Below are 26,512 nucleotides of genomic sequence, written 5' to 3'. Positions count from 1 at the left end.
GCCCTAATTTTCTCAATCACATGCATTGACACTTACTGTTTGAAAGCTTTGCATTATATGGTCTTGATTATGGTTTGTGACTGATAATTCTCCACCATAAAATGTCTTTGCCTAATGCTTCTGTGTTGGAGAGGGGGGCAGGCACCTTTTGCACTTATCCAGACAATGGAAATTTGGGGAATTTTTATCCAAAAGTACTTAGGCAGGTTTGACGCTATTTAAAAGCAAAGGCATTTAATATTTTTATCACACATGTTGATTTGAAGGCAGGCTTGTCTAACTAGTACTTTAAAAAAAAAATGTTATCCATTAAAGTAGATTTAATACTGTTCCTTGGTCAGCTACACTGTCTTCAGTCATTGTAGAAGCTAAGCTAGATCTGACAGTAAACTCTCAGAACTTAAATGGATATGTAAGTAATGCAAAGTATGTTTTGTTTTGCTTTTTATTTAGATAGTATCTCAACATATGAACCTTACTAACTTCTTTGTTTGCTTAAAACAGCTAATAATAATAATAATGTGGATAGGACTTTGGACTACTGCACTTAGTATTGTTTGACCCCCTCTACGTTAGGCAATTAAAATAAGCCTTAAACATGATCAGGGTATGCATCATGAACAAGACAGGAAGATAATCTTTAAAATAAGAGCAGTGGTCTTCTGAAAACAGTACTTCAGCAATTTTCAGTCTAGAAGTTGCCTTACGAAATTAACACGATTCTCATAACATAAGTGCACATTATGATTAGGAATCCAGTTCATTGTTAATTGTTGTCTTTTTTTTTTTTTTTTTTTTTTTTCCAGATACACTCCACTTGATTATGCCTTGCTTGGTGAACACCATGAAGTGATTCAGTTCATGTTAGAACATGGAGCCCTCTCTATAGCTGCCATACAGGACATTGCTGCTTTCAAAATTCAGGCTGTTTATAAAGGATATAAAGTTAGAAAGGCTTTTCAAGAGAGGAAGAATCTTTTAATGAAACATGAACAACTGAGAAAAGATGCTGCTGCCAAGTAAGTCTGAAACTCAAAATTTATTCTAGTAAATACACATGCATATAGAAACTTACAAATGTATATGATTTTATCTATTACTGATCATCACTTATTGTTCCTCTTAGTAAGATTCACAAACTTGCAAGCATCTAATGGAGTTTTTTTTCCATAATACATATGAAAACTGTTTTCCAGATAATCCCACGTTAAATAACAATCTTTATATAATGTACATGAACAAGGCAAAAATACTAAAGACTGGAGAACTAGCATATTAATATCATTAATCTTTAACTGATAATAAATTTTGGAAAACATTTATCACTCTAGAGTAATGAAAATAATCATCAGCCTCACGAGTCTTTGATAAAAGTTTTGAAAATAAATTACTAAGTACATGAAGAAGATAAATTAGATACTTGGAAAAGCCTGATTAAATAAGGCTTAACTGTTTCATATGGGAGGCTGAGATTTTCTGGAAAACTGAACTCCTTCCAGATTTTATTTGCAACTTCTGTCTTGGCAGTATAATACACACCAGTGAGATTTTCTGCACTTGAATTAGACTGTTATCGTGAAATCATTATATTAGATTATAAATAACTACCATATGCAATTCAGATAGTTGTTTTTAAGAGGTGTTGATTCTGATTGAACTGGAGTAGCAGAAGGACAAAATTCTAAAATGTGAAAAAACATAAATGATCATCAAAATATTCTGATAAGTTTAGTCTTTATCCTTAAGATTCACCATATAAAAAGAACAAATTAGCACACGGTTTCTCTTAAAGAGGTCTGATTCTGGAATAAAAAGTATGAATCTGAAAATATTTCTAGTAATTTTGGTGTAATATTTCTACAAAATATTCATAGTATTTGTATAAAGAGAGTTCATATTAATGGATAGACAGTAATCATTGAACATAGAGAATGTTTTCTTACTTCTGTGTATTTTAGGCAAAATCAGCTGCGGGGTGCTATATTTCAAATTAATTAGCTTGGTGCTCTGTATATCTGGCCAATCTGACCTTCATTGGGTTTGAGTGCTGCTACCACACTGGTTACAGTTGATTAATGCCCATTAAGAATCAAAGCTAGAACTACTAGTTAACTAATCTCTTGCTCACATCTTTAGATCCTGAAGTTGTAACTTGCAGCCCTCCTACTATTGCATTTTCTGAAGTCAGTGTAAGTCAGAAGTTTGGAGAATCTGTCTTTGAAAATATCCTTAATATCTTATGTATTTCTTCAGTTTTGAGAACTCTGCTTCTTGCTGTGTGATCACAACTGACTTTACTAAGTTGGAGTAGTTTTACTTTTTGCGATGACAGTCATTTTTAGAAGTATCTGTGATATCCCATCCAACACATTAAACAAGAAGGATTTGCCTGATGGAAATTTGGGAATATTTTTGTCATTGTTTCCCTTTGTGAGTTTCTAATGTACTTTCTGAAACTTACTAAGCTGTTGTTGATTTGTTTGAAAAGAATAGAAATAAAGTTTGTGTACCAAATACCATAAAAACAGAATTAAAATATAATTGGAGTGTACAAGCAAATCAAGTTGTCACATAACAAATCTTATTTAATTGCAATTTTATGATCTGTAATAAACTGGAGGGGATATTATGTTGTCATCATTCTGCATATCCATCTGTGCATTCCACAGTTAAACTTGGCCAGGGTGTTCTTACATACAAACAAATAATATCCCTATTCATGTTTAAAAATCTGCTCTCCAGATAAAAGTAGACATTATGTGCAAATCCAGAATGATGGTGAATGCCTAGATTGAAAAAGAACCAAAACCAAAAACAACAAAAAATAGCCTGCTTCAGAGACATATTGGAAGACCTGCATGGCTAAGCAGAGAAGCTATGACAGAATTTAGATGTAAAAAGGCAGTATGCTAGAGGTGCAACCAAGGAGAATCTACAAAGGAGGAGCTTAGCATCACTTAGGTACATGGGGATGGCATTAGGAAAGACAAAAGTTAAGATTAAAAGGAGTAGCCCAGGCAAGGAGCTGAGCTTCTGCCTTTACTGTGATAGTAAGAAGCTTAGCAAGGAAAATGTGGGCCCATTGCTGAATGGCATGCGTGATTTGGTGAGAGCAGGCACAGAGGAGGTGGAGATGCTCAGTGTCTTCTTGTCCTCAGTCTTCCCTAAGGTCTCCCAAGACCTCTGTGCTTAGAGAATGGTTCAAGAAGGAAGAGAACTGCCAGAAATGAATGGGGACTAAGTCAGAGATTGCTTGAGGGAACTCAACATAGACAAGTCCATGGGACCAATAGAGCTGCATTTAAGTGTGCTGAGAGAACTGACAGGTGTGCTTAGAAGACCACTGTCAAGCATCTTGGAAAGGTCACAGAGATCAGGAAAATGTCCCCAGTGATGGGAAGAAAGTAAACATATGGAACTTCCACAAGAGGCAGAAGAACAATCTGGGAAACTACTTGGCCTCACTTCAGACCCTGGGAAATACATAATAGACAGAAGCTGAGATGATGAGATTTTGACAGAAAATATGGACTAAGTTTTTCATCATGAGTCAAGCATTTCATCAACAGTCAAGCATTGGAACAGGGATGCTCGAAGAGAGGATGCAGTTTCCATTCTTATGGAAATATTCAAGATCTGACTATATACATCTCTGAAGATCCTCGTCTGTCTTACCTTACAGCTGACCTTTATTTGAGCAGAATGTTGGTTTTGATGTCTTCTTGAGATCCCTTCCAACACGTATTCCATACTGTGTATGGAGAACTTGCCAGGAGTGAAACACTGCTTCGGCAGAGTAGCACAGAAGTGATCTGGGAAGGACATATTTCAAAACCAAAAATTTCAGTCTACACAGGGGGAAAATGTTAGACTTTTTAACCTTTTTCAGAAAGAGGCTTTTGTTTTAGAAAACAGTCTTAGAGTTAGTCTTCAGTTAGAGAAGAGTTTAGTCATATAAAGTCACTTAAAGTCATACAGTTTAGTCCATATAAGGAGTTTAAGTCATATTCAGAAAAAAACAATTTCCAGCTTATTGAGGTCAGAAAGAGCTTCAGAACTCCAGAACTCATTCATCACTTGTTTATCTTCCTTTTGAATTTCTCAGAATAAGTTCCTGAACCTTTACTTCTCTGTTTTACCAAAGACTTCTGGATTTTATTTTGGCCAGTTGGTAGCAACTGCCTGAGGCTAAGAATATGAATGGGAACTTGGATGAAAGTGAATAAGAGTAAATAAATCATATATAAGAAGAGAAGAACATCAAGAAAATAAAACAATCAATTCAACAGCTTTCAGTAAAATAAGAAGAATTTTCCAAGGGGCAAGAGAGTGCAAGCAGATTGAGATTCATCAGAAGACTGGTGGCAAGGCTGCATGCTGAGCAAAGAGGGAAAATAATGAGCTTTTCAGCAACCTGAGAAGGGAAAGCACATACTGAAAAGTTGATGCCATTGCTAAAAAGAGGGATGGAGATAACATACAATGATAAAATTATAAACTAAGGCACAAAAGACGAGCAACTAGTAAGAGATGTGGTATATCACAAGAAATGATTGTACACATACACATAGTAAAAGGAGGAAAAAAGAAAGTATTGATCCATGGATGATATTCAAAAGACTGAAGTGTTTGTTTTGCTTTGTTTCAATCTTCACTGGATGTCAAATGATGTTCAGTAGCAGATGAAATTCACGCTAAAAACAGAAGGCAGAAAAGCAGGCTAAAATACTAAAAGAACAGTTTAGAAACTAAGTAGATGAATTAGATGATTTCAGATCATTTTAGCCTGATAAAGTTCATCCTGTGCTATTTAGGAAACTAGCTGAAATAATCTTAAAATTGCTGCCTTTAAAATTTGTGTGGGACTTGCTGGGCTACAGTATCTGTAAAATTAGCAGAATGACTTCTTTGTCTAAGAGTGAAAGAATCGCAGGATTATTAGGATTGGAATGGAACTCCTAAGATCATATAGTCTATCCCCACCCCTGTTCAAACAGAGTCAGCTAGCCCAGGTTGCCCCAGGACTGTGTCCTGTCAGGTTTTTAATACCTCTGCAAACAAAGACTCCACGATCTCTCTGGTCAGTCTGTTCTCTGAATCTTGTCTTCTCCAGGCTGAGCACTCCCTACTCTCTCAGCTTCTTCTCATGAAAGATGTTTCAGTCCCTTGAGAGTCTCTGTGTTCTTATGCAGGACTCATTACAGTAACTCCATACCTTTCTTGTATGGGAATTAAGTAATTGTGTTATTTCTGTGTATCAGAAACATAACAAAACCAAAATTAATAGTCTTGACTTTGCTAAAACAAATTTTGTCAATTCAATGAGATTTCCTTTTGTATCAAAATAACAAATTTTGTGGCCATGGAGAAATAGTAGCTGCTGTTAAGATTTGCCTGAAGTTTTCATACATTTCATTAGTATATCAGGGCAATGTAGCTTGAATTAAACCTTGACTATGTGGTGAAAAGCTGCTTAGAAGAACATACACAGTGTAGTTCATAATGGTTCAACCTTAAACTGGAAGTATATATTGATTGGAATTTCACATAAATCCATGCTGAATCTTATACAGTGCAGTATTTTCACTTAAGAATTAAAATGTTAGATTTGTAAATAGTACCAAGATGCAGAAGACTGCAAATAGGCTGAATTCTAATTCAGAATGTGTTAAGGCAGATGAGAAATGACTGAATGAACAATAGGAGGTCAGGTAAGGACAAACGCACAGCTCTACACATGCTTTTTAAAACATGCGAGACCATATTAGCAAGAGACAGCTATTTATACAAAAGGAAAATATAACTCATTGGTCAAGATAAAGCCTCAACTGTGGTAGAATCACAGCTGGTGATATATATCTGCAGTTGTGATTTTTAAAGTAACAACTTCTGCACGGATAACTCTGTCCATATGTTCTCCAGGCATATGGACACATTCTATACTTAAAATGTCCTCTACAGAGTAGATAGAAAGATCAAAGCATTGTTAACAGAATAGAAATGATTGAATTCATTTTAGCAGAATTAAAAAATCAAAGCATCTCTGTGTCTTCACAAATGCTTAAGGCTGAAACTGTTCCTTTGCAGATGCCAAAACCTTAATTTCTGCTCTATCACTTTTTGCAATGCAGTATAAATTTATGACTCCTAAGGACAAAATTCTGTTGCAATTAACGTGGACAATTTTAGTATATTATCACTGTAGCTGTGGTTGTCTAACTTCAGAGTCCAAGTTTGGATCCCGATGAGTTGCGGGACCCTCCTGAGAATAAATGAGAGCTGTGAAGTTAGAAACTTGTCTGCTTCCCTTACCTGCTAATGAAACCTAGTCTCTTTACTTAGGCAATAATAAAACTTGAAAAATTTATTTTTAATACTATATTTTACTGTAAAACAAACTGAATTTCTCATTAAATAAAGCACACACCCCATGGGGAGGTTTGTAAGTGTTCAGATAACTATTAATCAGCTAAGCTCTATATTGATGAGGATGGTGGCCAATGAGTAGGGAGGTTTGAAATCCCTTCCTTTTATTATTTCATCAGTTTCATCTGAAAAATCAGCACACCTTAAAAAAACAAAACAAAACAAAAAAAAAGACCTTTTACTTCTTTTCAATTTCTATTCTGTGGAATTCCACTAACTTTACAATTGGTTTGTTGCTGATGTTGTTTTGAGTTAATCTGCTATTCCCAGAGTGCAGGCCACTCTGCCTGCCTTCTGTATCACAGCCTTGGCTCACATTTTCTGTTACCCTAAATGGAGGGTACTGGTAATAGATGGCTTGGTTGTTGTGAGGAAAACAAAAATGACTGTTTTGTGAATACTAAGATCTGATTTATCAGATCTAATGGCAATGAGATCCATACTGTACACAAGACAGACATCCCCACATGGCCTATTTGCGGAATGCCGATATTATTTGAAACTAACCACTTTTTTCTGTGCCGTGGGGAATACTGAACCTCAGACTGCCAGGAGTGTATTTTTTTAGATCAATTAACAGCTTTTCAGGTACAAAGTTCAATCAGTTTCTTCTGCAGCGAGAACTTGATAAGATAGTACTGACAGATAAAGTTAAGGCTTCTCCCTGGCATATCACACTGAAATGACATACACTGGCATTGATACGACTCACAGGAACTGAGGATGGCATGCTGCATAACTAACCTGTCATATGCTGTGCTGTGAGCTAATGTGTCAATAGTCTGCAAACTGTGTTGTAGCATTGGAAGCAAGTTAAAATATCAGGCAGCTACATGATACGACATTTACCAGCTGTCTGTTCCAACAGGAAAAGTGTCACTTCATCTTATAACCAGTGCTTAATTTATAAAAACAAGTTCAGTGGTATGTAGGTATGTAGTGCTTGCTGCCTGTTATTGGGTTTATTCTGCTTTGCAGGAAAAAGATTGAAAAAGCTAAAGTGTAATGACGTTCCATTGCATTTCAAAATAGGCTGCAAAACATTATTGAACAGATGTGCCTTTCCCATCCTTGTCCAAAATCCTCTTTTATATCTACGCTATTTAAGAGATACATGACTACTTTCATTTTTGGAAACCAAATACCACAGTTGTGAGGGTAAAAGATCTGCACAAAATTTTTTAATTAAATTCTTGTATTTTCAGTATTTATCATTTGTGTAGTGTACCATCCATTTATGTAAAATAAGTTCTTTAATTATGTATCAATGATAAACATACAACAGCAAGTTAATAACATACCTAGTTTGAGTTGGTTTGTAATTGTATTGAGTACAACGTAGAATCAATACAGATGACAAGTCTTTTATGAAATGTTCTGACTTTCAAATAAATACAGTTCACTGCATTTCTACCTATATTAAAGCATGGTTCATTACTAATTCAAACCATCCTTATTAGCATCGTGTTTCTTGTCTTTGGATGGCTTTTTCAAGTATTTTCGTTGGTACTTCTGTTGTTTGGTTTAAAATAAAAGAGGAACTGCTTTTCTCTTTAAAAAATCAAAAGGATCTTTTTTTTTTTTTCTAACAAAGAACAAATTTACATCGTTTTAAACCAGGGAATGTTTTAAATTTCAACTGCTGCAAAATGAATGAGAAACTGCCTACTAAGGATTTAACCTTCATTAAACTCAAGCTATAAGTCAGTTGTTATTTTGGATCAAGCTAAGACACTTCTATGTAACTGATAACCATTTCTCACAAAAAAGATGTCACAGTCACCATTTTGTTGTGGGTGTGTCAGGTTTCTAGAGATGAATGTCTACAAGTTAGGTACGTGCTCCCAAGATTTTGTCTTTGACATTCTCGTGTGTTTACTACAATTACAGGAAACGTGAGGAAGAAAGTAAAAGAAAAGAAGCCAGCCTACAGAAAGGAATGCAGAATGTGGAACAAAATAAGTTCCAAGTACAACCAAGCACAGGAGATCGAGAGAAGACTTCCAGCGCATTGCAGTTATCTAATAAACAAATAGATCTGCAGAATAAGAGACCTCTCTCTGTCAAGGCTTCTCAAATTCAACTAGGGAGAAACAGTAAAGGTTCCCCTAAAGCTTGTCACAGCAAAGGGTCGCCAAAGGAGAGCTGCCTGTCTTCAGAGCCCCAGAGCGAAGGTCATAACACCAGGCAAGGTTTGTAATCATTGTTAGTTGGTGTGATTATCTTTTTTGAACACGTGGGGAGGTTTCATATATAGAACATGTTTTACTCTTTTGTATCGTTAATTGTTCTTTCATTATTTAAACAATTTATATAGGATAAAGGTAGATATGGATTCTTTTTTTTTTGCATGTGTTCGGTCATCTTGGGTAGTCAAAGAAATCTGTATGCACAGTGACTGTAACAGTACCTAAAATATGTGAGAATGGGATGTCAGGAGATCTGTCTACTAGCCACATTGTTTAGAAAAAAAGAGAGTGAAGATGTTTGATGTATCTGTAGGATTCTTGAAGGATTCTTAATAGAGAATTGTAACTCATTTAAAAACAGATGAGGGTAGAACTTCTTCAGAGGCACATCTCCAGCATACAGAAGGCAGCTTCATTCTCCATGACAGATTTCTCCTAGGATTTGCCTACAAAGTCCTCTTTTTGAGAGTGTACTAGGATATTTTTTGAGAAATGAGGCTGTTTGGTGAAATGTGTCTGAGTTCTTTGGTACTTTATTTACCCTGGTACAGTACACTCTTTTACTATATCTATAAATGCATCATCACTTTATGATAATTTCTTGACCATTCCTGTATTAGTTTCACAAGATACACACTTCAGTAACATTTCAATTAGTTCTGACTGCAGCCAGTTATAGCAGAATTGGTCATGTTAAAGCATCTTTGCTGTCATTAGAAGTAAAAATTGGATAAGTTGTTTTTTTTAAGCTAAGCTGCAGGAACTCCTTTTCAGGCATAAAATTACTGCTACTTGGAATTTCACAGTAATACAAAGGAAAAGAAAGTCAAAGAGCTTTGCCTGGATTTATTTTCCTTTTGCATGGAAATGCCTTAGTGAACAGAACACTTGTCTGTGTTACAATAAAGGCAGACATCTCTCTTATCTTAATATATTCTTTAATAACTTTAAATATTGTTATTATGATAAACAGAGATGTTAAAAATGCTAGCAAGCTTTTATCTGTGTACATACGAAACAACAATGTATTAAAACCAGATTTGCAAAGGAAAACACTTGAAATTAGGAGTAATCAAAAATGGTGGTTACCAAAGAAAAATGAATAGTTGTAATGAACATAATGAGGAGAAATTGATAACTCAGGAGATGAAAAAGGAGAAAGAAGGGGCTCTGGAGGGTTAGAATGAGGGGAAAAGAGAAAAAGAAGGATGGAGAAATTATAAAGGAAAAATGAACAGCCTTTTCTTTTACTGACTCCAGTATTCATTCTTCGCTGAAATTTTCCATTGTTTTACCAATGGAAACTACATTTAATCAGTCAGACTCCCAGCGTTTATTGGAACAAATATTGTGCTGGAGTGAAGTAATGACCTGAAGGTAGAAGAAGTATGTAGTGTACATGGACTATAAGGCCAAAGGGACTTCAGCGATCAGGATAGAACTTGCCTGATCTTCTGCATAGGATTCTGACAGTGTTACTTAAGTTTGAAAAAAGCACATTTGTGTTCAGCTGTATATGCTACTTTTCCCATATACCTGGGGAGTTCAAACCAGCAGTAAATGCCAGTAGCTCATAGCTTGAACTTTTGCTTTAAAGGCTTGCCAGAGGTTGGAGATTTCCTGAAGTAGCTATGCCAGAATAATTTTTCCACATTGATGGTTTATAAGTAAATTTTTAACTTACATGGGCCATTGCCTGGAGATTTTCTGTTATTTATTTATTTATTTATTTATCCATATATATATCTATAAAAGAATATATATTAATTATATATAAGAATATATATTAATTATATATAAGAATATAATTAATCCAGAGCTTGGTAACGTGTCTACTTATGCAGTGAAAACAATTTACCTTCAGGTTATAAAGAAGACTCCTTCTTGTCCAGTCGAAAATGTCTGTGTTTGAAATGGAATGCTGTGCCATATTTACTCAAATTTATTTACTCATTGATGCCAGCGAAGTTGATGCAGTAAGAATCAACTCATGAAGTTTTTTACCCGCTTCTCACGAGGTGTTACAGTCATCCTCTTGTGGCGAAAAACTTCAATGGACTTCACTGGAAATTTTAGTGGAATTAAATATAAACTTAGATCCCGTGGGCTGGCATTTTGGAAAGCTCTTCAACAGCTGAAACTAAATTTTTTACACTTACTAACAGAATGTGAAAGCTATAATTTAGCTGGTGGCTCTGTTCTGATCCAATCTCCTCTGTATTCTGAAATCTTCTTTCCTATGTGCGTTACCTCATTTGCAGTTGCAGTTTCCTTAATTGTGTTAGCAATGGGTAAGTAATTTTTCTAGCTCTGTACTCATCACTGTTTGCATCTATATAAGAAAGTTTATTTCAACTCAGAAGGTGATCTAGAATTCCTAAATGATGTTCTCATCTCACTTCTACAGTGAGCCAGTTGTTCAGACTGAGAAGTTTAGTACATACTTCTTTAATGACTTACATGTTTTAGGGATGAAATAAAAGTGAGAGTTCTACATCCCATGTTTACAAATCAGGTAGCAATTTTGGGTGAGTTAAGAATGACAAAAGCTGTGTTCTTTTTCCCTCACAACTGTAAAAACTGACTTTTTGAAAGATCAAAACAGTGCTGTGACAGTGCTGGAAATTTCATACACGTGAACTGAATGTCAGCCCTTTACTGTTCTTATTGATGGTACTGGTAATTTTGTACTTGACTTCATTGAGAGTGGAATTATGCCCTAAGAAATTTTGTTGTTAAAAGACACATTTTTCATATTGTAGCAGCACATTTTTTAAATCATCTCTTCCACTGTTGTAGTGAGAGAGGGGGAATTTCCTTCTACGCTCTGGAAGTTGAGGGAAAAACAGGATTAAACAAATAATAGATTAAAACAGATCATGTAGTAGACATTTTTCCCTGTCTTACAACATATACAGGGCTATATGACAATGTTATGTAAGTTACAGTAGCCTCTCTGGTCATACAGATAAATCTTCCCTGTCAGAGACATCAATGATAATAATCCTGATTTCCTTCTGTATAAACTGTTATTCTGCCACATTGGGCTACCCAGACAAGAGAGTGTACTGTAAAGGTGTTAAAGTGAGGATAAATACACCATGGTTTTACCAGGTTTTGTTTAATCCAGGCATTTACACTCTAGTCTGGCTGCCACATCATTCTCACAAGAGTGTTTGAAAGCAATAATCATACCTGATTAACTTTCCTATCATGGCCTTGGAAACTGGGAAAAGAAGTCTTGCAATAAGGAAAAAATGGGAAGGGCTTCAAAGTTTTGTTCAGGAAATCAAGGGAAGTAATGACAAACCAAGCCTTCAGGGTTTCCTGAGTCAGTTACATTGTCATGATGTGCTGGGATACAAGGTGGATAGAGCAGAAGGTCAACAAATAAACTGGAAACAATGGCAGACTGTTAGAGTGTTGTCACTGGAACCAGCAGGTGTGTTATAATGCAGCTGCATTCTTTTGCCACATGGTGAGCTTATTTCTGTGGAAAAGACCACTTCACTCAGGTAGGTAAATTTCTCTTTGAAGTTTGTTATCATTATATTATATCTCTATAATTGTTGTCTAATTCAATTTGGTGCAAGAGAGAGAGAGGTGTAGAATGGTAAGCGAGAAGTTTGAGATGATAATCAGGTAATGATTACTTGTAACCCGGAAGGCCAACTGTGTTCTGGCCTGCATTAAAAAAGGGATGGTCAGCAGGGAGAGGGAGGTGATTGTCCCCCTCTGCTCTGCTCTTGTGAGGGGGAGGCCCCATCTGCAGTACTGCATCCAGGCATGGGCCCCCAGTACAGGAAGGACGTGGAGCTCTTGGAGTGGATCCAGAGGAGGGCCACTGAGATGATCAGAGGGCTGGGACATCTCTCCTATGAGGAAAGATTGAAGGAATTGGGTTTCTTTAGCTTGGAAAAGAGAAGGCTCTAGGAAGCTTCATTGTGGCCTTCCAGTAGTTGAACGGAGCCTACAAACAGGAGGAGGAACAGCTGTTCATGAGGGTGGATAGTGATAGGACAAGGGGGATGAGTTTTAAACTGAGACAGGGGAGCTTTAGGTTGGATATTAGGAGGAAGTTTTCACACAGAGGGTGGTGACACACTGGAACTGGTTGCCCAAGGAGGTTGTGGATGCCCCATCCCTGGAGGCATTCAAGGCCAGGCTGGATGTGGCTCTGGGCAGCCTGGTCTGGTGGTTGGCGACCCTGCACATAGCAGGGGGGTTGAAACTAGGTGATCATTGTGATACTTTTCAACCCAGGCCATTCTGTGGTTCTATTATCTTTCCTGATTCTTCCTACTTCTACTTTTTTTTTCAAGTGTGCCTCAAAGTTGCATAAGCAAAAGAATATTAGAATAATAAACTGTTTTGCTGGATCGGAGACTAAATGTTTGTTTCCATTTCTCTGTTTAAAGAATTATTGAGAAAACGCATCAAAAGCAAGCCAAGTTGTGTCCATTTCCATTGCGGCAAAGCAAAAGAGGTAATGAAAGTTGAAGCAAAACATCAGGTTGCAGCTGCTACAGAACTGAATGGAGAAAAGCACAAAGAGCACGCTGTGGAGGCAAATGGTACTCCTGCTCGTGGTAACAGAAGGCATGCTTCTGCTTGTGGAACTGCTGGTGCTGGGGAAAAAACAAGAGATCAAAGTCAGTCTTCATCTGGCAACAGGGGCCATTGTGAAGGAACTTCAGCAGTCGTGTGCAATGTCAGTTGTGCTGGTGGAATTGCAAGAAATTCAAAGCGGTGTGAAGCTGTTCCAAAAGGCAAAAGGCATCAGCAGAAATCCAGACATAAAGAGGTAAATGATGAGAGATGTTCACCAGCTGGCTCGAGTAGACCAGGGAGTGCCAAAGCAGTATTTGTAAACACCAGAAATGCTGCTGTTAGTGCCACAGAACATGCTAACTATGTGGGAAATAATGAATTGGTAAAAAAGACCTCTCCGTTATTGTCTACTGAGACCAAATCTACAGGAACTGGGCCAAGAAATCCAGCAACGTGTTCTGCTTCTGATGACAGTTTGAACTTGGAAAAAATAGGTGAAGTTGGATCCAGGAATGCAGATGACCAACTATGTTCTGTTGCGTGGCAAAGTACAAATATTGAACTGATCCCTTTAGAGATTCGGATGCAAGTCATAGAAAAAGAAAGAACAAGAAAAGAGCTATTTCGGAAGAAAAACTACGCTGCTACAGTTATACAGAGGACATGGAGAAGGTAAGACTACTATTTCAGTAGCTAGAGATGAGATACACTTAGATGTAAACTGTGGTAGACATGAGCAATGTGCTTAATTTGGTCTCTTTGCTTATAGCAGTACCTGTGATAAATCAGGAATGTAGTAATCTTTCACCCAACAAATGGAAGTATGTTCCAGTTGCCTAGACTGACATCAGTAAGTTCATAAAAAGTACACAGTGATGGCTTTCAATAATTGGTGAAGTTATTAAACTTCTGTTTCAAGCATTCTTTACAGAGTGCTGATCAACAATCACCTGAGCCCAGAGTTACTGCACTCATGCTCAGTAGCAAACATGTAGGAATGTAATTTTCTTCCAGCAGTTTTTTGTTACTGGATCCTCCACTGTCATTTACTGGAACACCTGAAATTATATTGTATTGTATTTTAACCTAATGGCTCAAGCAAATGAGTTTTTTTTTTTGCTCCAGCTTTCTGACTCATCAATCTAAATATTGCTCCTTCCAGTGTAGTCATATTCCAGTTTATCTCTTCATTGTTGTTGATATGTAAAAGTGCAGTTGACTTTTCTAAGTACATTCCTATTCCAGTGGAAAGCTGAAATTTTGGAGAATGTTATTTTTAATTCATTTTTGACCCCTGTGTGTGTGTGTGTGTGTGTGAAAATTATGACTTTTTTGTACAGTAGCACTGTACATAGAACTTCTGTACTTCTATAATCTTTGGTCTCCATTTGCTATTTATGAGACATTCATTATACCTACATTCATGATACTGTTGCTTCTGGTGGATATGCTGTTCTCAGTTGACAGCAAATTACAGTCCTTCCAAAGCATGGTGCATGGTACAGCTTTCAGTTGGAGAGTTCCCTACACACCATGCAGCTCATCACAGTTACTCAGTATGTACCCAATGTATGGCTGTGGGTCCCACTAAGTCCTGCTTGTCATTTGAGTCCAGGCTTGCACTGGTAAAAAACATGCACGTGTAGACAGGAGAGAACTGCACATCAGTGTACAAATATGTTGATGCTGTAGTATGTGCTTGAGATCTAGCATTTCTCTACTTAGGATTAAATACCTTTGTCTCTGCAAATCTTACAGTGATAATTTTCTTATTGAGAATTTTATTGAAAGCTGTTGTGAGCTACAACACAATGGCCGTGGTCTACTAAAGCATACTTAACTTTCCTTTCTTGGGAAGGCGTTTCAAATCCCACAGTCCACAAACTTTGTAAATGTAGCCCTCAGAAGTGTGTTCCAAGGTGTATGCCTTGCCAAAGGTTAATTGCTCATCCTGCTCACTGAGGCTTGCAGATCCTGTGTCTGCCTCGCTCTCATCTGGGGCACTGGGGCCACTGCTGTCCTCCGTGGTCCACAGTGAATTGATAGAAACTGGCAATAAGCTGGTACTGTTGGTCTCCTGCTGGAGATGAGTGTTTCTGTTCCATTATTGCTGCATGTGTACCTCACCAGCAGCACTTCAAGGCTTGAGCCCCTGTAACAGTGCACCTGAATAGCACTTACCATTCTGCATGCGCATTCCACATTTGTGTGCAGTAGTTTTGCTGAAGAAGTATTGGCTATTTAGTTAGGGTGCCAGAGAGATTAATTGATAGAGCATTAAACTTGGTGCCGTTCTGTCTTTTCTCACTAGAATCAGAACAGTTTGTTAAAGGAGGAGCTTAATTAAAAAAAAAAAGCGCACACACTGAAGATGTCTGCCTACATCTCTGTTTCAGAGCCTCAAAGTTGTTTTCTTGTTGCTCAGAACTATCAGAAAACTACAAACAACAAATCCCAGCTGGGTGCAAAGGTGGAGGCCTGCGAGTGCTTCATTTCACGCATCAGCAGATGTTTCTGGCAGTAATTACTGAATTCCACCAGAACAGCTTACTGTTCTTTTCTGCTCGCGTCTAAAACAGTTCCCCACTTGTTTTCCCTGCAGGGGTGTTCACGAGGCCCATCCTTAGCAGAAGTTATGCTGGCAAGGCGCAGACATTGTCATGCTGCCCTCACTTGCTCATGCTTTTACTCCACTGAAGAGTTCAAAGAGACGTGTTATCTAACCAAACAGAATCCTTTTTCTTCCATCTTTTAATGGTGCTCCTGTTCTGAAGCCATGCAGTGCTTTACTTCTTGTAGGAGCTGCAGATGTTACTGCTTGATGGGGTTGTTCCCCACATCTGTTACGTACTTCAGCAAGCTGTGGAACAGCGTGTCTCAATTCTGAAGCTCCACTAAATTAAGATTAAATACGTTTTTCTCACACAACAAATTTCAGAGAGGTAATTTACCAAGCTGACTGAAAGTCTGAAAGTGGTGGAGCTGTAACTGAGTATCTCATCACATCCCTTTGGCTCTGTTGTACTTCTATGTACTTATATTTCCCATACACGGCTGCTGTGTTGTTGGAATTCTGTACCTCACTGGCTTATAACATGTTTAAACAGTTTGTGTCTGCTTGTGTTGCCTGTTATTTTAGTTTAGAACTTGTTGCAGTTGGAGCAGCAGAACAGATTCACTTCTTTTCTCCTTCCCTTTACCAAAGCCAGTGGGGGTGGCACTCAGTATGTTTTCATCCGTTCCCAAACACTTGTAATGAGTATTTTACAAGTGTTACTCAATATTCATTTGTGACAGGTTTGTATTGGGGAGATTCAGTGTTAGTTGTTAGGTCAGTTGTGAGTATGAAATGCCAATATATGAGGGATTACCTTTATCTCATTTGAGACCAAAAGAGGAACTCCATTTGCTGATGCCATTGCTGGCACTCAGGGAGGAAAGACAGGTAACCTGCAGCCGTGTCTCACAGCAGAACTGTAACCAAGTGTGCCACTGCTTCCATGTTGCACCTAAGCAGCAATGGCAAAGTTGGGTTAGGAAATGGGGAGATGCTTAAAGGAAGGGGAGAAAAGGGAGATTGCTGCAAACAAGGTGGGAGGGGAACACCTTCAGAGAATGCGTGGAAACCAGCAGATTTCTGTAGAGAAAACGTGCAGCTGAACCTGCAAAAGCTGTGTTTGGCTTCTCTTTTGTAGCAGTTCATAAATAGAAAATGGTAAGGTGCAGCAGAAATATTGCTGTTATTTTCTGAGTCTAGGGAAAAATGAGAAAACAGTTGTGATTGTATTCTTATTAATATTTATAGATTGCATCCTCCAGATATTCTGTGTATAGTTAAACAGTTGATAGGCTGATGTTACAGAGCTGTAATCTTGATACCTGTAATACCAGATCTTTATTAGCTGTGTGAAATAATGGATGCATGTAGAATTGAATCCAGTTCCTACTTTTTTACTTCTGAGCAAACATCTCATGCAAGTGACTTAGCACATCAGTGGGAGTTCTGTTTTCCCAGCTACTCATGTAATCCTCCATGTGAACTGATGCATGGAAAGCACTGAAGTTAAAACAGGTCACCTAAAACAAGTGCTCTTCTCTTTTGTGCTCTCCAGTTACCATCTCAGACAGGAGTTGTCTCAGCTTCTTAGTACTAAGCGGCAGCGCAAAGAAGATGAAGACAAATGGAGACAAGAGACAGCTGCCTTCCTCATTCAAGTTGCTTGGAAGAAACAGCTGAACCATAGCCCTCAGAAATCAGTTCCTCCATGTAAGAACCTGAAATCTGTAAACAAAACCAGCTCAGCCATAAAAACCAGCAAGCAGTCCATCCTCAAGCAGATCTATGGTAATTTTGTTTTCACTATACTTTTTTTCCCAAAACCACTGGATTAATTTTATAACAAAGTGTTCCTTGAATTCTTGGGTACTTTTTCTACTCAATTGTTATGGATTAAAACCATTTATAACATTTAGCCTGAAATCTCAAGTGTTTTGGATAATTCTATAACCATTTTAGATTGAAAAAAATACTTTGGTGATTTAAAACGGTTTCTTCTAAAGCCGTTTGAATCACCACATCACTATTCCAGCACAGTTCTTCAGCCACCAAATCATTCCCTTGCCAGAGTTGCTCAAATGTATAAATGTGCAAAGAGAATAGAGGTGTTAAACTGGGGACAGGCGGCTGCATTGATACACAGTGGCTGTCTGTCTGGAACACAACTGTACTTTTTAAACATTGCTTTCAACTTTTATTATACATACATACATATGTATGTATTTTAAATATTCCCTATGAAGAATATGATTGTGGTGTTTTACTTCATTAACTTCCGTCCTTGAAGACAGCTGATCTTCACTAGGAGATCAAGGTAATCTTTTGTAGCACTGCACTGCTTTGCACTAAGTCTGAATACACACTCTGCCTAGAATGCATCCTGAGGAAACAATAGAGGAAAGGCATTGCTTTTAAAGCACAAGTTCCTTTACACTGTGATCACCAATGCTCTGTGTACCTTAACAGGTGGCAACTCATGCTTATCATGGCTTCGTAGTTTAGATAGCTTTATTTCATTAAAGCTGTCTTTCTTGGCAAGCACTTAACGTTCCTTCTTTTACATAGCAACTGGAAGACATCATCAAAGTTTGCTTAAAGTTCTGTTAAAGTTGTAACAATTTTCTGTAATGCAAAATGTCTTATGCGTTTCCTCATCATATATGAGAATATTTGAGGATAAAATAATGCTGTAGCCTCTTTAAATAAATTATAGCTGTCCATAGCCATATTTCTACGTGAATAAACACCGAGCTGTTTGTGTTGTTGATTAAAGGTCGTTCTCAGGAAGGCAGAGTGTACCAGCCAGCCAGACCTTCTTCTAAGCTGAAACTTTCTGATGTGCAGCTGGTGTCAGGTAAGACACACTCTAACAATACTGGGAATAGAGCAAATGGCTTTAATGTTTTATATATATGTGCATGTGATTGGGTTCCTCGTAGAAAAAGAGAATAAAAAAACAACTCATCAAGAGTTGGGATCAAAGATCAAGAGATGTAACTATTACCAACCTGCTGTATGTTCTTTTGCTACTTTTGGACTGACTGAGCAATGTGCTTTTATCCTAACACTGAATCATTTATATGAAAGCTTATTTTGATTGGACTATTACTTGGAAAGATCTTAAAATCAAGGATTTCTACAGAGATAAGCTCATCACCTGTGGTTTAAATCACTTATGGATGCTCATGCTGTGATTCATTAGTGCAAATATTTACCTATAGAAGTAAAAGTAGAGGATTTCTACACGTACCAAGTATTTAGACACCTGTTTGTTAGAAATATGTACTTTAGTCTTAGAATGGCCTGGGTTGAAAAGAGCCATAATGATCATCTTGTTTCAACCCCCCTGCTATATGCCAGTGTTGCCAACTACTAGCATAGGCTGCCCTAGTGCACGGATAAAATTTGAAAATCCAAAGTAATCTGATCTCTGCCCTTTCTTCTAAGATAGTGCAATGGTGTTCCCATCCTGTGTGCAGAGCTCCAATCAGTTCACAGAACATTATGTGCAGTAAGTCTTAGGGCTCTAAAGCAAGCTTGCATTACTCCGCTGCTTTGCAGTGAGGTCGTGTATTATTGCCAGGTTTTTCCTGGGAAATCCTCTGTTCTCTTTGTAAATATGTGAAATTTTGTGCATGGAACTGGTACCAGGGCAGCAGAGTTTTCAGACAAGGCACTGAGAGTTGCTGTGATGGGGACTGTCAAGACATGAGGCAGAGAAGGTGCTACAACGCATTGTACAGAACAGCAGCCAGAAACAGAGATGTAGGAGCATCATCAAGGTCAGTAAAGTCCAGAAGTTTTATGCATGGGGCAGTAGTTTGACAGATAACTTAAAAATGAGATTAGAAGACACAATTCTTCTAGTACTCCTTCAGTAAATAACTTTTTTTGAGACTATTTCAAGCGTATGCACTTAAGGCTGGGAGCTGTGGTAACATTAGTCCTTCATCACGTGAACAGCCTCAGTCTTTAGTCTTGGCTGCATCCCACATAGTTCAGAGCCAGGCCATGGGCTGAGAAGAAAAAAAGAAATCCTTCAAAGAGACAGTAGTTCAGATAAGGTGCATTGGAAAGTAAAATACATTTTCCCACTGGTTTACTAAATTGTGAAGTCCAAGTGAAATCCAGCAGCAGCCCTAGCCTTGAATTAGTTAGAATTGTAGGTGAATTTCTGCCTTGGTGAAAGACAGAGACTTCTTTTCTTCCAGTGTTTGAAATAACTGTTTTAATTAAGAGGCATGACCAGACGTGTTTGATTGCCACCTCTTCATACAGACACCAATCTAAATTTTAAAAGAGTTTTAGCAAATAAAGCAGCTCTTCATTTAACTTTCTAGGACAACAGGTCTCCCTGTCTTCTGAAATGAAAAGGCTCTCTTGTGAGGTTTGCCCATCCTTTACTTTCATAACGTGGTGACGAATAGGACAGCGATAGGAACTTTGCCCAGTTCTTTCATAACACTACCTACTTTGATTCACCTAATAGGAGCTGGGGGAACTTTAGCCCTTCCTTAAAGACAATAACATGTTTTTCATCTGCCTGCCTTCATGCATGACAACGTTACGTTCGTTGGAAAAGTTCAGAGCTGTCAGTGGCTAATGCCAGATACTCTGCTGCTGACGTAGGTGCCTGGAGTAGGTCAGCATGGACTGCTCAGTTTGATTCTCCTCTTGTGGAAGGTGCAGCTGGGAAGGTGAAAACTGACTATCAGCCCTAGTTTTCACTTTCGTCTAGCTGGTGGAAAAAGCATGCTGTGACAAATCTCTAACAGGAGACTGACACCAAACTCACTGAACTTCTCAGCAAAAGCACCTTCAGCGCTGCAGAGTGGGGACACCATACATAGGAGGCAGCAAAAGGAAATACAGAAAGTTAAGGGGCAGGGGAGCCAGGAAAGGGTGACAGAGAGAAAAGAAGGAAACACAATCCCTTCAGCCAACTCAGCCAAGAGTTTTAATAAGTGACTGAGCCATCAGCCTGAAAGCGCTCCTTCATTTATGAGAGTGAACCTTAAACTCCATTATTATAGGTTGTGCTGAATACACAGCCATGTCTAAGTTGTACTGAGTGCCACGGAAACAGAACTACTTACAGGTAACAATGAGATGTCAGGAACAAGCTGGTACGTTGCTGGTAGGTTCTTTGTTTATGAAATGCAGAATCAGTGTGGATTAAACTCATTTAGAGTAATTCATCAAAACTGTTCTGTTCTTTTACAGTGAACAACCTGCAGTATGTTCATTTGCTGGAGAACATGGGAAAATCAAAGCAGTTTTCATATAACATGAGACCGAGCACTGCTGCAAAATCCAAAACCACAAGACTAGAAAACTAAGTGGATGTTTGGGAGTTAAGGAGCATTCTGGTACAAATGTAACTTTTCATCGTGCAAGCCATCTACAGTATTTTAAACTTGAACGTATTTTCAGTTTTTTATTATTATGGCAAGCAGGCTGCTAGTGAGGCAGACTTGTTTGTTTTGTGTACAAATTTGTCTTTAAATTTTAATTTATTTACTGATACAATGAAATCTGAACTGCATTTGGAAGCAGACAATTAAGTGCTAAGCCCAGCACTGTGCTGTAGTGGTTTACGAACATTTACATTGTTGGAATCAGGAATTTTGAGTATGTGTTCATTAAATGCAATTGCAAAGGAGAATGAAACTGTGGGCTGTAACAGTAACTGCTGTTCAGTTTCACCTCAAAATTTACTAAACTTATCTCAAAATCTAAACAAGAAAGGAGGGATAACCTTTGCGTTCCATTTCTGTACTAAAGAATAGGTTATTTCTCAACCTATTTTGGGGATTTGGAAGGGTAAGGAAAAATGTTGACAAAGAAATCATTCCATAAGTAAATTTCTTTCCACAGCATATGGAAAGTGTTAGCAGTGTTTTCTACCCTTTGAAATAATTCCCTGTTATTTATTCATTAAGAATTGTATTTTTGTACACACACAGAATGAATTTCTACAGAAAGCAATATAGGGCAGGGCCTATGCTAGTAGGAAACTTGTCTTCAGAGCAGTTGGAGCTGCTGCTGTACAGTATTTACTTTGCACAATGTCTTTAAAAATACATATTTCTGAAATTAAAATAACAGTTTATTTTTAAAGTGGTGGACATCATATAATTTTTTTCTAGCTGGCGTTACATAATTCCAGTTCTTTATTTGGATAGAGTTCAAATGAGTCCCTGCTTCCCTATGAGCACTTAAGCCTCAGAGAGGTCCCTTATCTGACCCTTCCCCGAGGTCCTTCTAGGAAACCCAACTTCCAGTGAAGCTGCAGTTTCGTGCTTGAAAAGAAAGCTACAGGAGGGATGCAGCTCTTTGTAAAATTTTTATTCTGTTTCACTTACAAAAAAATGGACAAGCTTTGTTCCAACATCTCCCATTCAAAACTAAATAGAAGTAAATGCTTTACAATAAATGCAGTTCCACCTCTTTAATACACTGTGTTCATAGGGCTGGGTCCCTGGGGGTGAGAGGCCAGGTAGATGTTGAAGCAGTAATGGAGGTCCGTCAGCCACTGCTCTTGGACTTCGCCACTCTTCAGGGTCTAAAAAATAAGGGGGGGAGGGAAGGAATTCAGCAACAGCACTCATGAAGCTTTGCTTTGTTCTTACAGTTAAGCAGGTGCTCTGCTAGAGACACCCAATGGCCTCATTCACCAGCATGCAGTGACAATTCTCTCTTACCCTGTATGTTTAAACACAGTCTGTCAGTGCTGAAATAATAAAGTGTTATTATTTGGTATGTTAAGATTGTGTTACATTATGGAGTGTGCGAATTCTATCAGATGCAACTTCTTACTCTTAATTACAGCAGCCTGCTCACTTCACAATTCTGCTGCTGCTACTCAATTACAATGCAAATGTGTGCGGTTCTACTGTAATACTCACCCAAGGAGTGCCACTGTCCACAGCCCATGGGCACTAACTCATCCTCCTCAGCATTTCTCAGTGGTTAAAAAAGAACCAAAACCACAACCCATCCACAGCCACACATTACCACAGCTGAAGCCTTTCCAGCACCGTAGGAAGGCAACATCATGTTTTCCATTGGAGAACTTGCTTGATAGACTTACATCTTGTTCTCCACCGCCCATGAAGTTAAGTTTGGGATGACATTACAAAATTATTACAGCATCGTACTTATTCCAAGTCTGGAGATCATACAAACTCCATGCACCCAGAATTAGTAATAGATGTGTGCAAGAAGGCAACTTCTGATCTGTTTCCTGAGAAGCAGATGTAATAATGTCAAAAGCTCTGACAAGTGGATGTGTGACTACAGTGCTGGATTCTGCAATAGCTGCAAATTTTAAGACTTCTACTGTTTGTCTCTCCAGAGACCTGTACACTTGAGAAAGAGAAAATATTTCCCACCAGCACATATATTGGGACAACTCCCCACCCAGCTGTGGTATGCTGCAGCTCATCCCCTTCCTGCACACTTTGTTTCAAAACTTAGCTTTGAAATTCAGCCCAGGGGTCCTGGACAGCATTTGGTTCTGTGACAGTCTCATCTGTGCAAATCACAACTCACATTTCACTGGGTGTAGGGTTTGCAGTCATTGTTCAACATAAACATAAAGTATATTCTTGTGGTCTCTGGTAGACAAGAACAGGTTTCCTACCATGATGTCCTTGATAATCTGCTGCACCAGGAATTCATTGGTCATCATATGGCTCCTGAGCTGACCGTGTTGCATCAGTAAGCGAAGCAGCTGAGCAACAACGGGCAGCTCCTCCCGGCAGATCCTGCTCACTTGCAGACTTTGCAGCATCAGTCTCAGCAGCCGTGGCAGGAGTGCTAATGCAGAAATGCACGATCCCCACAGCATATCCCTGGGAAGAAAAGAGAATGAAAATTGAAGTGATCGGGGCAGTTCATTTCAGACACGCTTCTGTGGCCGACGTCTTGTATTTGCACCAGGAAACACACCCCTGTGTTGATGCCAGTTGGCACGATTACATTCGCAATTAGTGCTGAAGCAGAAAATTTGTAGTGGCAAATGTTACACATGAAAACATTCTAAGATGATGGAAAAAATTCAAGGTCTTGGCCTGGAGCTTCAGATGTTGTTGAAGCCCTCACACGGTGTGACTTCTGCTTGAAGGAGTGGGGAAGAAGGGTTCTTCTTTCATCTGTAATTCAAATACATCTGAACCTCCCGAGTCTTTAAGGCTCAAAACAAATACAGAAAAACACGATCAGTGTTTTGTAACATGTAACATATACATAGTAAGAGAAGGAGGAGTCTTAAGTAAACTCTGATCAACCTTCTAGTATGTGGAACAGTTAAAAGAAAAAAAATCTGAAGTTTCAACTGCTTAAAGACATTTGTGCTTTATAGGTAAATAAACTGATCCCGGGTGGCTATGGCTGTTTGACTCCCAGAAAGTGTTGTTAAAGCTGGAACACCAAGTCAAGTACATGCTTACAGAGCCAAATCCTTTGTGTGCTGCTTTTCAGCTTACCTAATGAAACCAGAGGGTAAGGCTACACATTAAGGTGCAAGTATCTGCATTTGTGGGGTCAGGGTGGTTCTGAAAATCCCACAGCTATAGTAAGTAAAAGCTTTCCAATGAAACCTTCTCCAGTTGTTGTTTTAAATAATTACAGCTAACATTGCAGATGTTCTTAAAAAAAAAAAAAAAAGGGGCAAAATAAATTGCAGTCAGAGGGGTTCGCCCTCTGTCTTACATCTCTAAATATCTGTGCTTACAGAGAATTTGTGTAGTATGAAAGGCAGCATTACCTTTTCTGTACATGTTCTGCATCCTCTTTGTCCAGAGTTAGCAGGAAGTACAGAAGGCTGTAACAACAGGAAGCTAAGAACTTGTGCAGATTTTCACTCACGATGCAAGCTTGATCCAAGAGCTTATTTATGGCACACAGAACAGATCCAGCTGTGCTATCAGGTATTACAACCAATCCCACCTGGATTAAAACAAAAACCCTCAAGTTCATTGCTTCATACACAAGTTTTTGCTGTTACACAAAATGTCCTTTCATATGACAACAAGCATTACTTTTTTTCTGTTCAAGGATACTACTGCATTTAAAAACAACAAATCCTATTTTTCTTAGAAATTGACCCCCACAGCAATAGAAGGTTAAAAAGTATTTAAGCCTAAGCACTCACTGCCTGTTAGAGAAGGCATTACCACTTCCAGTACATTTTTCAGAGAAGTGCAAAGTGAAAAGGCCTCACATTCAGAGTCCTCTACCCTACATAACATGGGGTTTGGAAGCATCCATCATTTCTCAAGATCGCTGTGCTGCACAGAGCTCTCAGAACAGAATCTGCTTTTTGTGTATTTGATGTTGCGAGTTGGGAAAAGAGGACAAAATCTAGAAGCAAATTTGCAAGACTAGATGTATGTTATCCTCTGAGTGTCAGTATTGAAACAGCACCATTAGTTCTAAAGTTCTAAGAAATTTCTCCAGCTCTTAAACTGCCGCCTTCAGATAAAAATACAAGCAGGCAGCTAACAGCAGCTATAACCAGTTAAGGAGACGAGAGTCTTAATCCCATTCCCTCTAAACACAGACAACATTCATCCCCAACCTATTTAAAAGAAAACAAAGCTTTAAGCCTTCCTCTGAAGGACTGTACAGACACAAAAAGCAGCTTTCAGACAGAACATGTCTTTTGTTTTGAACACATATCATGGGACAGACCATCCCTTCTGTGTCTTGAAACAGCAGTGAGCCATCACTGAGGTAGAAGGAAACTCAGACTTAACTCTCCAGAAAGAAAAAGCACCGGGTACCCATCAGGACTGGTCTAGAAATTCAATGTACTTGACAGGGATGAGAGCATTACAGAATCACAGGATGGCCTGGCCTGGAAGAGACCTCAAAGTCCACCCATCCCAAACCCCTGCTGTGGGCAGGACTGCCCCCCACCAGCTCAGCTGAATTTGAGGGTTACAGAGACAATTACAAGATTTATCACAAGCAAGCTAAGATGGAAAACAAAATATGACTTACCAGGTATTTACAGATGCCAGTCTGGAGAATGTCAAAGCACTGACTTTGGGAAGGTATAGTGGACAAGCTGTGACAGATCACCTGTTTTAATAAAGCAGTTATATTTAAACACTAAAAAATACAACTAGCAACCACTCACTGCACAATTCCACACTGTGCTGACAGACCTAAATGCAAAGTACCTCTGAGGACATGGCAGCTTTGTCTTTAAAGGTACTGGTTCTTGGCAGTGCATCAGAGTAATACCATCAGCATAAATTATTCAGTGTTTAATGAGAAGATGACCTGCACCACTGATTCTGTGGTAGTGGCTTTCTTCCATTTATCTCTGTGAATGAAGTAGAAAGGCAAAAATACTTGACCCAACTACAATGCCACAGCAAGGCTACACCCTGCCTGCCTCCGAGAGGAAGACATTCAGAAAACAGAGAGACTGCAGATACCATTAACAAGCATGAAATAGAAAAATGGCCACAAGAAGGACAGAAAAGAAAAAAGAAAACAGAAGAAAGTAGCTAAGATCCATTTGCTACTACTTCTACATTGCCAGTAACGTGATGGTCAAAGTTGATACAAAATGAAATAGTATTAAGAGAAATCTTGTTTTATGACCTGCCAACTTTCTGGTGCTTGTACAGCCAGGTGTGAGCAAACTGCAGGAGATGTGCAGAAGCGTGACAGAAAAAGGTTAAGAAAGAGGTGAACTGAAGGCTCGGATCTTTCAAAGTCTAGAACAACAGCAATGGTTTCAGTTCACAAGAGCTCCTGGCAAACCCAGGGA

The 26,512-nt window shown here is 38.5% G+C and overlaps 2 protein-coding genes across 7 annotated transcripts in view; one reads left to right on the top strand and one right to left on the bottom strand.

Moving 5' to 3' along the window:
- The window catches only part of INVS (inversin), an 86,106-nt gene extending 64,151 nt beyond the window's left edge, over nt 1–21,955 (top strand). For 5 of the 6 annotated variants that reach the window (XM_031589075.2, XM_090137274.1, XM_090137273.1 and 2 more), the window contains 6 exons: nt 807–1,019; nt 8,317–8,618; nt 13,034–13,838; nt 17,279–17,511; nt 18,497–18,577; nt 20,947–21,955. In XM_031589075.2, coding sequence (XP_031444935.2) covers nt 807–1,019; nt 8,317–8,618; nt 13,034–13,838; nt 17,279–17,511; nt 18,497–18,577; nt 20,947–21,062 — 1,750 coding nt within the window. In that variant the 3' untranslated portion in view covers nt 21,063–21,955. Of the gene's footprint in view, nt 1–806; nt 1,020–8,316; nt 8,619–13,033; nt 13,839–17,278; nt 17,512–18,496; nt 18,578–19,374; nt 19,506–20,946 lie in introns of all 6 variants that reach the window. The other variant, XR_016465069.1, reaches the window with a different exon arrangement.
- A 101-nt stretch (nt 21,956–22,056) lies between these two features.
- Nucleotides 22,057–26,512, bottom strand: part of TEX10 (testis expressed 10) — a 50,993-nt gene continuing 46,537 nt past the window's right edge. Inside the window, exons 12-15 of the mRNA XM_031589077.2 lie at nt 25,732–25,812; nt 24,494–24,675; nt 23,369–23,579; nt 22,057–22,288 (exon numbers count right to left, since the gene is read on the bottom strand). Of these exons, the coding sequence (XP_031444937.2) occupies nt 22,175–22,288; nt 23,369–23,579; nt 24,494–24,675; nt 25,732–25,812 (588 nt within the window). The 3' untranslated portion in view covers nt 22,057–22,174. The remainder of the gene's footprint in view (nt 22,289–23,368; nt 23,580–24,493; nt 24,676–25,731; nt 25,813–26,512) is intronic.

The sequence above is a fragment of the Phasianus colchicus genome, chromosome 3, assembly GCF_987193195.1.
Source record: "Phasianus colchicus chromosome 3, bPhaCol1.hap1.1, whole genome shotgun sequence".
Classification (NCBI taxonomy): domain Eukaryota; kingdom Metazoa; phylum Chordata; class Aves; order Galliformes; family Phasianidae; genus Phasianus; species Phasianus colchicus.
Note: the sequence above shows the minus strand (reverse complement) of the source record. Positions and strands in the feature narration are given on the sequence as shown.